This window comes from Buteo buteo, chromosome Z (genome assembly GCF_964188355.1).
Source record: "Buteo buteo chromosome Z, bButBut1.hap1.1, whole genome shotgun sequence".
NCBI lineage: Eukaryota > Metazoa > Chordata > Aves > Accipitriformes > Accipitridae > Buteo > Buteo buteo.
In genome coordinates, this window is record NC_134204.1 from 39298456 (window position 1) to 39311421 (window position 12966).

At 40.5% G+C, this 12966-nt stretch overlaps 1 protein-coding gene across 1 annotated transcript in view; it reads right to left on the reverse strand.

The window, feature by feature from the left end:
* Positions 1-12966, reverse strand: part of PCSK5 (proprotein convertase subtilisin/kexin type 5) — a 256481-nt gene that overhangs the window by 2290 nt on the left and 241225 nt on the right. The window contains exons 28-35 of the mRNA XM_075021033.1: positions 9713-9796; positions 8992-9187; positions 6484-6701; positions 5199-5435; positions 4472-4702; positions 2671-2848; positions 1249-1463; positions 488-603 (exon numbers count right to left, since the gene is read on the reverse strand). Of these exons, the coding sequence (XP_074877134.1) occupies positions 488-603; positions 1249-1463; positions 2671-2848; positions 4472-4702; positions 5199-5435; positions 6484-6701; positions 8992-9187; positions 9713-9796 (1475 nt within the window). The remainder of the gene's footprint in view (positions 1-487; positions 604-1248; positions 1464-2670; positions 2849-4471; positions 4703-5198; positions 5436-6483; positions 6702-8991; positions 9188-9712; positions 9797-12966) is intronic.

The window sequence follows — 12966 nt, forward strand, 5'->3', positions numbered from 1 at the left end:
CTGGAAGCTGGAGTGCCCAGACTTGTGGCACAGACCCAAACCTAATTGTGGTCCTACTCTACTAAATATATAGCTCTGTTAATTTCAGCCTGTCCCTCCACTAGAGGTTTCTGCCAGCAGAGCTGTCAATCAAGAATGCGATGCGATTTCTTGCAGACAAAGCAGCAGAAATCCATGGGGAAATCTCAGTTATATGGGAAGAAAAAAATGCTGTATTACTAATACAGCTGATTTTGTTCACATGGCTTTGGTATCGCCATTGACAAAGTTGTGCCTAATTATATTTACTGGTAGAGGATTACTCTATAGTAGACAACCCCAGAAAGAGAAACAATGCTTCCTCTGCCAAGAGAAGAAAAAAAGTAAGCATATTTAAAGATAAGCAGCCTTGAAAACTCAGAGAAGAGCATTCTGTGTTGTTTGCATTGTGTTCAGAATTTAAAGTTCAGCATACAAATCGCAGGACAAAATGCCTACAAATAGTTACCTCTTGTCCTGGTGTCTCCTGGACTTTATATTCACCTACAAAACAGTCCGAGTTGCACATTCCACCTAATAAACTGTAGCTCCATACACATGATGTGCAGCTGAATGCTCCCTTCCCTAGGGAAAAATAAAATAAAAATAAACAATATTACAACATGAAAAATTGTCATCTAACTTCCTTTAAAAATTATACTGACCACTGTCACTAAAGAAAAGGGTATTTGTCAACAGCAAGAATCAGCAGTGAGGAGTTCAGCATGAGGAAGTTGGTATTGGAAAGAGCTTGGACTCAGTCTTGAGGTTTTATGTGCCCACAAAGTGTATTTCTTATGTGTTTTGATACTCATGAAAAGCATAATGATTTCGGAATCAGTTGTACAGGGAAGGTCCAACACATTCAGGAAAATCAGTTAGGTCAGTGCACTGAAGAAATAATTGTGGGGAACCTTGACCAAATGCTTTGGTCTCAATCAATCAACACTCTGAAAGTAAGGGACCAGCATGGAACAGCCAGTGCAGCAAGTCACCCAGGGCCAGGGAGAGCCTGGCAGCCATGAGGGAGATCTGCATCACCCGCTGTGGCTACTTAGGTCATGGACAGGTTGGTAGCACTGTATGTGGTATGTCTCTCTGTGATGTGTTTCCAAAATCTTGGAGCAGAGAGTAAAAAAAAAAAAAAAAAGAGATGGCAGGTATTTTGATAATCCTTGGCAGGTGTTTTGATAACCCTCTTTTTGGTCAAAGCAGAGTGTATGCTTTTACCTTCACAAGTTCGGCAGGAAGGGTGGCATCTTTCACAGACATTGTCCTTGCTTTCATAGTAATACTCAGGACAAGAGCTAATGCATTTGTTCTTGGAGCGCAACAGGTAAAAATATGTATCGCAGAAAAGGCAGTCTGTGGGTTGAGGCCCCATACACTCCTTACAACCCTTGTGGCATCTCTCACATGATCCAGTGGAGTTTTGTGCAAAATACCTGAAAGAGATCAGATAGTCATGGCTTTGCATAAAGCCCAGCAGTGACAGGAGAACCAAAACATCCTTCATCCTTAGCTTTTACTGTGATTACATCAATGTATAAAAGTGATATTGATGTGGTCACAGTGGACATTTGCAATCTCAGTGAAAATAGAATTAATTTCCTTTAATTTCCCTTGGCTATTGAAATTCAGCTATAAAGCAAGACTTTATTAACTGAGAGTGTATAAAGTAAGGCTTTCTAGAATCTTGGGTGAATTCAGACACAAAGTAAGTTTATAAATAGGCAGGGCTCAGAAGACCTCAACTCTTGTTTTGGCTCTGCAAGAGTTATCCTGGCAATGCTGGGTAAGCACTGAATTCCTCACTGTTCTTGATGACCTGCTGTCAGATGGAAATTCAGAAACTTATTTCCTTTCAGTGCACAAACAGGCTTAGCCAAAGGATACCAGCAGAGGAACAGTGTTCACCTAAGTTGTGATGTCAGGGAAAAAGAAGAATTGCTGCACTGTGGTTTTGTTGAGATGTGGTCATTACAGACTTCCAATTTAATGGAATGATGACTCAATTTAACACCCAGGGTGATTGTACTGTACTGCACTGCAAAATGAAATGCACCTGAACCAGAAATCATAGGTCTGCTTCCCAAATTTGGATTTCTGAGACATGTTCACAAGAGCACACTGAATCCACATTTTGAAATTAAATGGACTCATATTAATAAAGTTACTGCCTAGAATTATGAGTCCTCAGTTGAAAGGTGTTTTAATGGTTGGTTTTATTATGATCCATTATAAACATTCACTCAATGCGAAACAAAAGTAACCTCATCCAATCTTCAGGTTAAGTGGAGGCTACAAGGGTGCTTGAAGGAAGTTACACTGCTTCCTGTGCTCAAGATGACTAACAGATAACTTAGTACATTTATTCTGCTTCGCACTGTTCTGTATAAACATAACCTAAGAGCATCCTTGGAGTGTAAGTGGCCACACCACATCAAGCTAGTCTCAATTTGGGCACCAACTTCACAGTTTTCTACTGTGAAGGGAGGTTTCCACCACCTCTGTACTGGGACAACATAAGAATTTTTCACCTGAAAACAGAATTCAGTTCTGCTTCACTCTGAAGTAGAATAAGGCAGAGTGATCTAATTTCTCAACGCTCTTTCTGTGATGTAGCTCTTATCTAAAGATCTTGGACCTTACCCTGCTGGACACTGGTTTACGCATCCTTTTCCTTGTCTGTACCAGCCTGGTTTGCAGGAAAGGCACTGTGAGCTGTGTTTTCCAGTGCAAGTGATACAGGTGCTGTGGCATGGGGAACATTGTCCCTCATCGCTGTCAGCATAATACCCTTCTGGGCATGTTTCAACACAGGTTGTATCTGCACAGACAACAATTCAGAATAACATGTCATATTCAGTGTTTGCTGCTATAAAACATCTCATACAGCTGTACTAGAGCAAACTCTCTAACAGGAGATGCTGTTAGAGCATGTACCAGAACAAGAAAAGAGAATCTTGGGGTATAGTAATTATTTTTTTTTCTTCTAAGCCTTGTCAGTTCTTCAGTCCTCATTTATGCATTTTATGTACATTAACAGGCTCTTCAGAACAGATAATTTTTTATCTTTGGGAAATATGAATGCATAATATATAATAATGAACAGCAACTGTGATTTCTTTCAGAATATACAAAAGAAGAAATAGTAATTAGGAAACTTTCTATCTGCATTGCCATTTTCCTTAGGTTTCACTCCAAGTAGCAGCCTCATTGCATTCCACGTGTATGATGAATCTGATGGTAAATCTGAGATTTAATGACATTTGTTCATTGGTCTTTACCCCTGTCTGTGGCTGCTGCTTTATAGCATGGGAATAAATGCCTGTAATGCTGCCAAATGTACCAGCTACATCCCACTTTTTCACTGAGATTTCAGAGGGTCATTAGAATAGGAATCTTGAATGAGAAGTTAAGACTGATGCAACTAACTGCAAATACATCAAGCTAAGAGAGCAGTGATTACTCATTAGTAGCTTGGACTCATTAACTAGCTTGTCTTTATGGTTTTGCTGCTCAAGTTGCAACTGGGCAAAAGAAGATATTTCCCCTTATTTCTATTTTTCTTGCAATTCTTTCTCCACTCCAGGATGTTATTTACATACTTCCATCAACTTTGCCAATTATAATGGTGCAAAGCAGCTGAGTATGTTGATAAAAAAGACAGGTCTGATGCAAGACCTCAGAAATTTAAGAATGCAAAATCTGCATCAGAATTAGACTCAAAAAGCTCAGAATCAGTTTTAATTCAAACTCTCTTTAGATTTTTCCTGCATGAAAGATTATTTTAATAATTTTTTTTCTCCCAATAATTTTCTAAAATTTTTGTTTGCTTTTTAAAGAATATGCAAAGAAGTAAAGTTCAAGTTCTGGGATTTTATACTTTTTACCAGTTTGTTTCTGAGACAGTGCAGTCTTTTGCTCCAAAGTCAGAAAAGTAGTTTTGCACCTCAGCCATCCACTAGATGCTGACCTAGTGATCCATGAACAACTTTTTAACATCTCTGCTTAAGTATTTCTTTGCTCATCAGATCTCTGCAGGGATTAAACAAGCCAACATGAAAATGTGAGCTCTTTGTGCATACATTTAGTAAAAAAACACCAAGGTAAGGATATCCTTCTTGTCTTTTTAAGTCCCTTGTAAGAAACAACAGGAACAGTACATACCAAGTAAATGAAACATACAAGTTTTGTTTAGCCATGGAGTTTGTTGCTACTTAGAAGTCCTGCTTTGGCCCCATTGAGTGGCAAGCCCAGTCTCACAAAGGGTTTCCAGGTAGTCCCGCAGAAGTAATTATCTTTGCACAAGTTATCTACTTGCCGGGTCAACTTTGCAATATTTAGATTAGCTGAAGCAGCCCTAGATGTTTCATAAATGTGACAGAAACATCCTTATTTCATGCTTTCAGCATAGAATAAAATCTAGAGGCTCCTGCAAGACACTTACTGAGAAGATAGTGGTTATTAGCACAGCTAAGACACTGGTGTTCAGTGGCTCCTGAGCAGTGAAAGCATTTCTTATGACAAGGCTTGCAGGTCTGAGTTTTCTCAACGTAGTACTCAGTGTGAGAGCAGTATCCAGATGCCACACAGTGCCTGTCATGGTTCAGTGTCAGGCCATTTCTGCAAGTAAGGCAGGCAGTGGAAGAAGAACAAGTCTGGCATGTCCTGTTGCATGCTGAAATGGACAAACAGTAGGAATGTCACCATTTCTTGTTGCATCTCGGGTTATTATTTCAGCTTTAATTTTGCAAGGAGCAGCCATCATCTCAGGATGGGAGGCTGAGGGAAACAGAGTGATAGCTCTGCTTCTGCCTAGTGAAACATTTTACTATTTTCAATCTTATGCAGGCAGTTCCTTATGTTTCCTTTTGCACTGGCACTGCTTTTGCTGAGCAGTAGTTTTCAACATACTGTCTCCAGCAATACTCAGCACTTTACCAGAGTGGTTGCCCATTATATTAAACACATCTAGCTTTGCTACCTCCCTCCCAGCTTTCTACAATTTTTGCTGTTCTAAGCTATGCCTTGTTATTTTTCCGCATCAGCTATCTTCTCTGTTTCCAGGACATTGATAGCGACATTATCTGGCACACGCAGGCCCTTTTGGAATAGTCTTTAACCAGGTCCACTTGTATCTCAATACTGTTCTGGGGAAAACAACAGCTGCCAACCTTGACAGTCTTTAGTGGCTTCTTCATAGTAAGTCCCTTCAGGGCACTCTTCAAAACACATGCCACTGTAGAGGACAAAGAAGTCGGTGGTGCACTCAGTGCAGTCATCTGAGTCTGGCCCCTCACAATCCTTGCAGTCTGCATGGCAGGGAAAGCAGTGCTTGTCTTCAGCATAGAAGTTAGAAGGGCAGTCCTGCACACACTTGCCCTCGTGCAGGAAGAACTCGTCCATGCATTCTACAGAGAACAGCAAAAAACAGGTAAGCAAACGGGAAGCAAATGCTGACCTCTGTAAGTGAGGGAGTGAAGAATTCTTAGGAAACTATAAATCCTGCAGTGCTTGTCATAACAGGAGGTAAAAGGACAACTTGAGAAGATAGTGCTTTCTTTTTAAACTCTTTCTCCTCTAAGTACCCATAATGGCCCAACCTTTGCACATCAGCTGCACATCATCTTCAGTGTTGCATCAAGAGACTGAGAAGTGAAGTCACCTGTTCAGGTTTGCTGCCATTAACCAAACCATGCTGCCACTGAACACAGGTGGACTTCTGCTGAGATATAGTATCTGCATTATGAACTTCCTGCAAAGTCAAGGATGACCACATCTGAAGTTTTGTTTCGTTTATTATGAAGATATGAGTCTGGCTGGAATGTATGGACCTGAATGTTTGTCTTTGCATAGAGCTGGGGTTGAGTTGCTAATTTTATTATGAGTACTTGGCTTAATAGCTTTGTTTATGATTATTTTTTTTTCATCCATGTTTATGTTTCCAGAATGGCTAGCTCAATATTAACTATCCTGGAAATTTTTGTGGGGGTATTCACACTCACCAGCATATCCAAGGCTTTCCTAACATGTTTCATTACAGAGATTTCATTCTCTATAATGAGTAGTCATTTGCAAAAATGGTAAAGAGATGTAAGGTTCATCCAAACTAGGAAAGAAACATTCTGTATTTCACATTGGTGTAAATGTGGAATTTGTAAATGTGAAAAAGTGTTTAGGCATGGATACTCTAGGTCAGAAATAGAATCAAACCAGTTCTTCTCTGAAAAACAACAGGCAAACCAATGTGAAATCTTTACAGATTAATGGTTTAGACTGAGTCTTATCATAAAACACTGATTGCTTAGCCTCTATCTTAGAGATTAGCAATGATATATACATCCCTTTTTTAATTTTTGCTCATTACAGAATTTCTTTTCAGATCTCTGTTTCTGTCAGTCTGCCCCTAGGCAGATCCAGATGGATTTTAGCTAAGTCAAGACCAGTTCTTTATAATACCTTTGCATGTTTGATTGTGAATGCACTCCTGACACATTTCAGGGCAGCGTTTGCAGATTCCATCAGAGGCAAAATGCTTTTCTGAACATGTAGGTTTACATTTCCACTGCTCCAGAAGCAAAGGACTTTTACAGGACAGGCATTTGGTTGCACTTCCCATGCATGTCTTACAGGATCCACTGCATTCCTTGCAAGTCACAGAGTCATTAAAATACCCCCTATTGAATGAAAACAAATACAAAGCAAACTGCTGGTCAATGTATAGTTATCAAACAGCCTAGGATATAAGAATTATGAGTATATATGAGACTTTCCCAGCGCACAACATTTCACTGGATCAAACAGGTTTCTCACACAATTTGTTGCCCATCCTGCACTTACATCCCTTCTGCCTGTGGGCAGAAAATGTGCATGGTTTGTGCTATGGAGGGAGTCTGGCCTTCCTTTGTTCTTGTACTTACTCTCTAAGGGATGTTGGATTTTCTTTCTTGCTCATTTCTTGATTCCCCCCTTACGTAAGATAGGAATATCTGTAATGTTTGGGGGAAGAAAGATGTAATCACTAGTCTTGCACAGCTGACTCTCAACAGTGCTATCAGGGAAAGACAGAGAAGTGTAACCTCAGTGGCCCTAGAGGAGAGAAAAAGGAAAAACCCTGGAAGTGTGAAAGCTGGAAAGAATAAGGAGGCCTGTGATTAAAAAAACCCAACAAAACAAGGATGCTTGAGTAGTACCTGCATTTAGTGACAGCCGGCTAGAGACAGTGAAGATGGAGCATGTTTTACTGGTATCTGTGGTCTGAGAGCAACCATAGACAACCACAGTTGGGACTATTAGTCATAAAGAAAATATAGAAAAAAATGCACCTATATTTCAGGAGAAGGATAAAAGGAGAGGCTGGATGCAATCCAATCTGTCTACACTGTTAAAACCAAAATGTTAGAAGTTTAAAGGGCAAGCAAGTCCACATTTTGAGACAATTGCTAATCCATATGTATACAGCCATTGATGAAAACTAAGGAAGAAGTTGACATAGAAAGTAGTCCCAGAACATGTACTTCACATAAACAGGCTCGTTTTTCCCTGCAGAAGTGTGCTTCTTCTTTCCTACTTGGAGATAATCATACCAAAGAAAGGCTGAGGAGATGCATTAAGAGCAAGGTTAGAGAAAAGCTAGGAAGAGCTGTGCCTGCCATCTCTTCTCACCTCTTTTTTTTCTCCTAACCTTTGTCATGATCCTGCCCCTATTTCTCATAGTCCTGTCTTCCTTTCCTGTTCCAGTCTTGAGTACCGTGCTAGCCCAGTCTTTCAAAATCCCCTGTCAGAAATTATCAGTGCAGCAAGCCAGCCCTTTCCATTCCCTACAGCATGTCCCAAAACTCCAAAAAATGCTATTCCCTCCCCGCCCCCCTAATCCTCTGTTCCAGTGGAGAGTAGTTATGCCTCAAGAACTTTGCCTCAGAGGCTGAAACCAGAGTTTAACTCTGGTGGACTTTGCTGAATGATACCCGGGAAGCCATTATTTGTAGTCTGGAATTTGGAAAAAAGGGGGATAATAACAGCTGAAAAGACCAGTGATATATGAAAAGGTTTAATTTTGTTATACTCACCCTGTGTGGGTTAACTAGGGGAATGAGTACTGAGAACAAACATTAATGCCAAAACAATATTTTTGCTTGTATGCCACAATTTCTGATATTAAACATTGTTTCTGGACTAGAGTAGGCTTTAGTGCAATTACTTTGCATTTACCCTGACATTTGACGATCAGCATCTGTTCCACTGGCCCTTATTGACTTATTTGACAAAGTTAGCAGGAAAGTACTGCCAGAGAATTTGTACTGATCTCAAGAAAAGCAGGAGCTGCACATTTTTCTAAAGAAGAAGGTTAACCAAGCAAGACCTTCATACTGCATAGCACAGATTTTATAGGTATATATAGGTAAGATGAATGCTGATGAAAAGAGCACAGAAACATGAGAACCTGATCTACTCAAGTGCCTGATCTAATATCCATTGCAGTCAAATGGGAATCTTTCTTTTTGAATTCCATTTATTACAGGACAAAGTAAAAAATATAAGCCAAAGAGAGAAACACATCACATAAGCACTACTTTTCCACATCAGGATCCTGATACATCCACTTTATGGGTTCACACCTCTGCTCTCTACTACTTTGAGAAAGGCACAAGTTAGGAGAATCACTAGAGGCTTCTTTTCAGTCACCATAAAGAACCATCCTGAAGTACCATGGTCCTATTGAAGTCAATGGGAGGTGTACCATCTGTCATAGCATTTCACTTCTAGTTTCACTTTTGATTTTTCACTTTTCTCTAAGCAAGAGGAAATGTTATTTATTCAGGCCAGCTGAAAATGACTTTTACCTTGTGATAGTTTCTGGTAGCTTAGGTTACCTTAAGGTCTCCCTTTAAATGTTTATAATGGATCTCAATTTTAAAGAGAAGGAGACAGAAAATAAGAAGCAGTCATCCAATGGGAGTTACTTACTGAGGGCATTCCTGTAAACATCTGCCTTTGTGGAGGAAGAGCGGCTGGTCCTGTTCAGCCTGACACTTCTGACAGTGCCAGTGGTCGGAGCACACCTCACAGCCATCCATGCACATCTCGCACTTCCCACTTGCAACATTGCCATAAGTTTTTTGAGGGCACAGAGAAACACAGGTATCATGGATAAGAAATTTTCCTGGGAAAAGAGCAACCCAGGTGGGGAAAGGCACCAATTAGAAATATATTTAAAAGATTCCTGTCTTGGACAGCTATAAAAAAAGCTTTCAACTTCCTCAAAATTTAACTTTTTTGATGCTTAAAAACATGAATAAAACATTCTTTAAGCCATTTCCCAAAGTAGTTTGCTCAGCCTTCACTGAAATTTAAGGTTAGAAGGAATCATCAGGATTATCTAGTACATTTTCCTGAGTAAATCTCTATTCAGTTATGCCTGCGCAATGTCTACAACTTTTGATTGAAAAGAAAGAAAATGAACAACATCCACCTAACAATTTTTTTTTTTACCTGTAATGCCAAGGGCATGTGTTTAATTCCAAGCTGATGCCTGACTTCAGCTGGCAATTATCTGATTACCTGCATATGCTTTAATCTGTCAGAGAACTTTCTAGTGACCATTGATGAAAATATTCCCTGGAAGTGTGTAGGGTACAGAATATTTTAGCCTCTTGCAAACTTACCCAAAGAAGTTGAAGTCTCTTACCTTCTGGACATGAAGTACATGTGTCAGCAGATTTTTCACAAGTCCTACATGAAGGGTCACAGGACTGCAGTTTTTTTTTTGCATCTGGTATGAAAGGAAAAAAAGTTCATTTTTTTTTACTGTCTTATAGGCTGTTTTTATTCATTTACCCTCCCTTTAGGAGGGCCATTTCCTATGGCTTTTTCTAAGCTGTTTTGAAAATGTACCTCTGTGAATTTTTGGAATTCACAAAGTTGAAGAACTTGATGATTGTGTTCAACTCCACTCTCCTAAATGGCAAGTTAAGACTTGTATTAAAGGAAAATATATATGTTATCCTGAGATTCACTAAGGCATTATTCTGGACTGACTATCACAAATGAGAACACTAATCTGCCTTAAGAATGTTAGTTTCAATGTAGTGCTCCAAACCCAAATCCAGATTTGTAATCCTAATGGTTTAAAACAGGAAGAGCTAGAAAGTATGTAAATTTGGGAGACTTGGTGTAGTGAGGTATTTTCATAGAGGTTCTGTACTAGCTGGTTGCAGAATACTATTACCCTGTAACTAGGGGAGAAAACTCTGAGTAAGAATCAAGAGAAATGAGTGTTTGGAAAGAAGATCTGTTAAATAGTTCTTCCCAAAGCTATTGCCTGTCATTTCTGTCCAAAAGGAAGTGGTTTTATGCCTGTGGAAAACTAGGAATTTGGTTATGCTTTGCATAGACTTTATTCAATGTGTTACTTAGCTCCAAAATGACCAGGAGCTTCGAGGATCATGCTTAATACAGAGAAAGTTTGCTGTGCAATGTGATAGGTCCCAGCATGCAGCTCTGTATTTTGATTCAATTTTGATCCACAGGTAAGTGGATGTCTGATGAAAAAGTAATTGTGGGCCAGCAGACAGAAGACAGTAGCCTTTTCATTTTGCTGAAAATAAAAAATAAAGAATAAATCAGGAGTTGGTTGCAGATTGAATTTTGCACCTTGGTTAGCACATCCAGCTTACTCTGCCAATTAAATATGTACGGTTTCTATAAGTTGATGGCCTGGCTGACAGTATCTATTAGCCACATGCAGCATATTACTACACTTTTTTGTTCTGCCTGTTAGGGCAAAGTAGTTTAAAATGTTGACATTTTGAATGAAAGTCATGAAAGCAAATGCTTTGAGTGAAAAGAGGAGAGAGGAGAATAGGAAACTTACATAGAGCCCTTTCCCATAAGGGGAAATGGTGGGCATTTTATTAAGCAGAGAGGCACTCTATAGAAAAGGGGGTATGTGCATAACATGGCACAGGGGCAGAAGAAGGAGGAATAATAATAAAAATATTAATAATTATTATTATTTACAACTGTACCGCTAAATGAGCTGAGCCATAGCTATCTCAGTGAAAGAAATTAGCTCCACATTCAATGTGGCTAGGAGATGGTCCATAACAGTATGTCACATCCATGTCTGACTCCACCAGCAGCTCAGAACATTAAAACTCTCTGCATTAACAAAAATCTCAATATGCTATCACTGGCCAGAACAAGAACAACTCAGGAGGATGCAGGGACAGCACAGCAGATCAAAACCTGGCTGTTTAACAGTAGGGCACTGGGCAAGGACATGTTTAGTCACTCTTTACCAGGACTACTTGTGAATACTACTTGCACAGGCTAGTGAAATCCTGCAGTGTTGCAACTCTTTAGAGTAACTGGCACAATAAAAGCAGCACCAGATATAGCAGGAAATTAGGAGAGTTTTCCTTGTCATCAGCCTTCTGTCTACAGCATCTCTGCCCTCCCTGAACAAGGGCCCAAGAATGTTTGCAGGGTCCAGGCACAGGCCATAGGATCCTCAGGATAATGTACGTAACAGAAGAAAGCTGCACACTGTCAGGGTAAGTATGGGTTGTGACAGTCCAGACTGGAGACTGGGTCTGCCCAGTTTGAGGCCAATGGATGAAGTATTAGACCCTTGTGTATACCCTGCAAGACAGCAAATAGCGTTAGCATTGGCTTTAGTAGCCAGAAGTGTTGGTGGCCGTGGTGAGTCAGGGACCTATCAAGGACCAAGACAGGTGGGACTAGGACGGTATTTCAGTATGTACCACCTGAAGACATTTTTCAAATCCAAAGGTACAAAGGCCTTCTGGAGGTAGAAAATGCCTGAAACTGATTTTTGAGATGTGCAGCCTCAAGCACTGCTAAACAGCTGACATATGTAGAAACCCTGGGTTTGGGTACACAGGAAGGCTGTGTCACCTTTGTGACTTCATATTGAGCATAGCTGAACCTGAGCGGTGTAATATCAGGTAATCATCAGTGTGCAAAAATGAAAACCTCTGGAAAAGCTCTCTGGAAAGACAAGAGCAAGTGAGGAAGGTGCAGAGTCCTTGGCTTGTGGAAGAAAAAAATGTGGAAGTGATAACCATCAGGAGTCCAAGAGGTAGAGGGGGAGTGATTTACTGTTAAGTAATCTCTGAAGTTGCAGGTGTGGGAGGGTAGAACATGGGTAGGTATTGATGAAGGAGTGGAGAGACACAAGGAGACCTCAGTGTGTGAAGTGAGTACGGTGCTACCTAAAGCAGCAATGAAATGCCCCACCTTCTGGTATCAACAGTATAACTGGGACCTCAGTGCTAGGGCTCTTTGCAATAAGGTTCCTGCTGCTGGGGAGGCAGTTGTCAGATTCATTGAACATTTAGCGTGAAAGAAGATTTCTTGAAGAAAGTCTTGACTAGCCTCTTGTCCTGGTTTCAGCTGGGATAGAGTTAACTGTTTTCCTAGTAGCTGGTACAGTGCTATGTTTTGAGTTCAGTATGGAAGGATGTTGATAACACTGATGTTTCCAGTTGTTGTTCACTAGTGTTTAGGCTATAGTCAAGGATTTTTCAGCTTCTCATGCCCAGCCAGCGAGAAAGCTGGAGGGGCACGAAGTTGGCACAGGACACAGCCAGGGCAGCTGACCCAAACTGGCCAACGGGATATTCCATACCATGGGACGTCCCATCTAGTATAGGAACTGGGAAGTGGGGGAGGGGAATTGCCGCTCGGGGACTGGCTGGGTGTCAGTTGGGGGGTGGTGAGCAATTGCCCTGCGCATCATTTGTACATTCCAATCCTTTTATTACTACTGTTGTCATTTTATTAGTGTTATCATTATGAGTTTCTTCTTCTCTGTTCCGTTAAACCGTTCTTATCTCAACCCACGAGTTTTACTTCTTTTTCCTGATTTTTCTCCCCCATCCCACTGGATGGGGGGGGAGTGAGTGAGCAGCTGCGTGG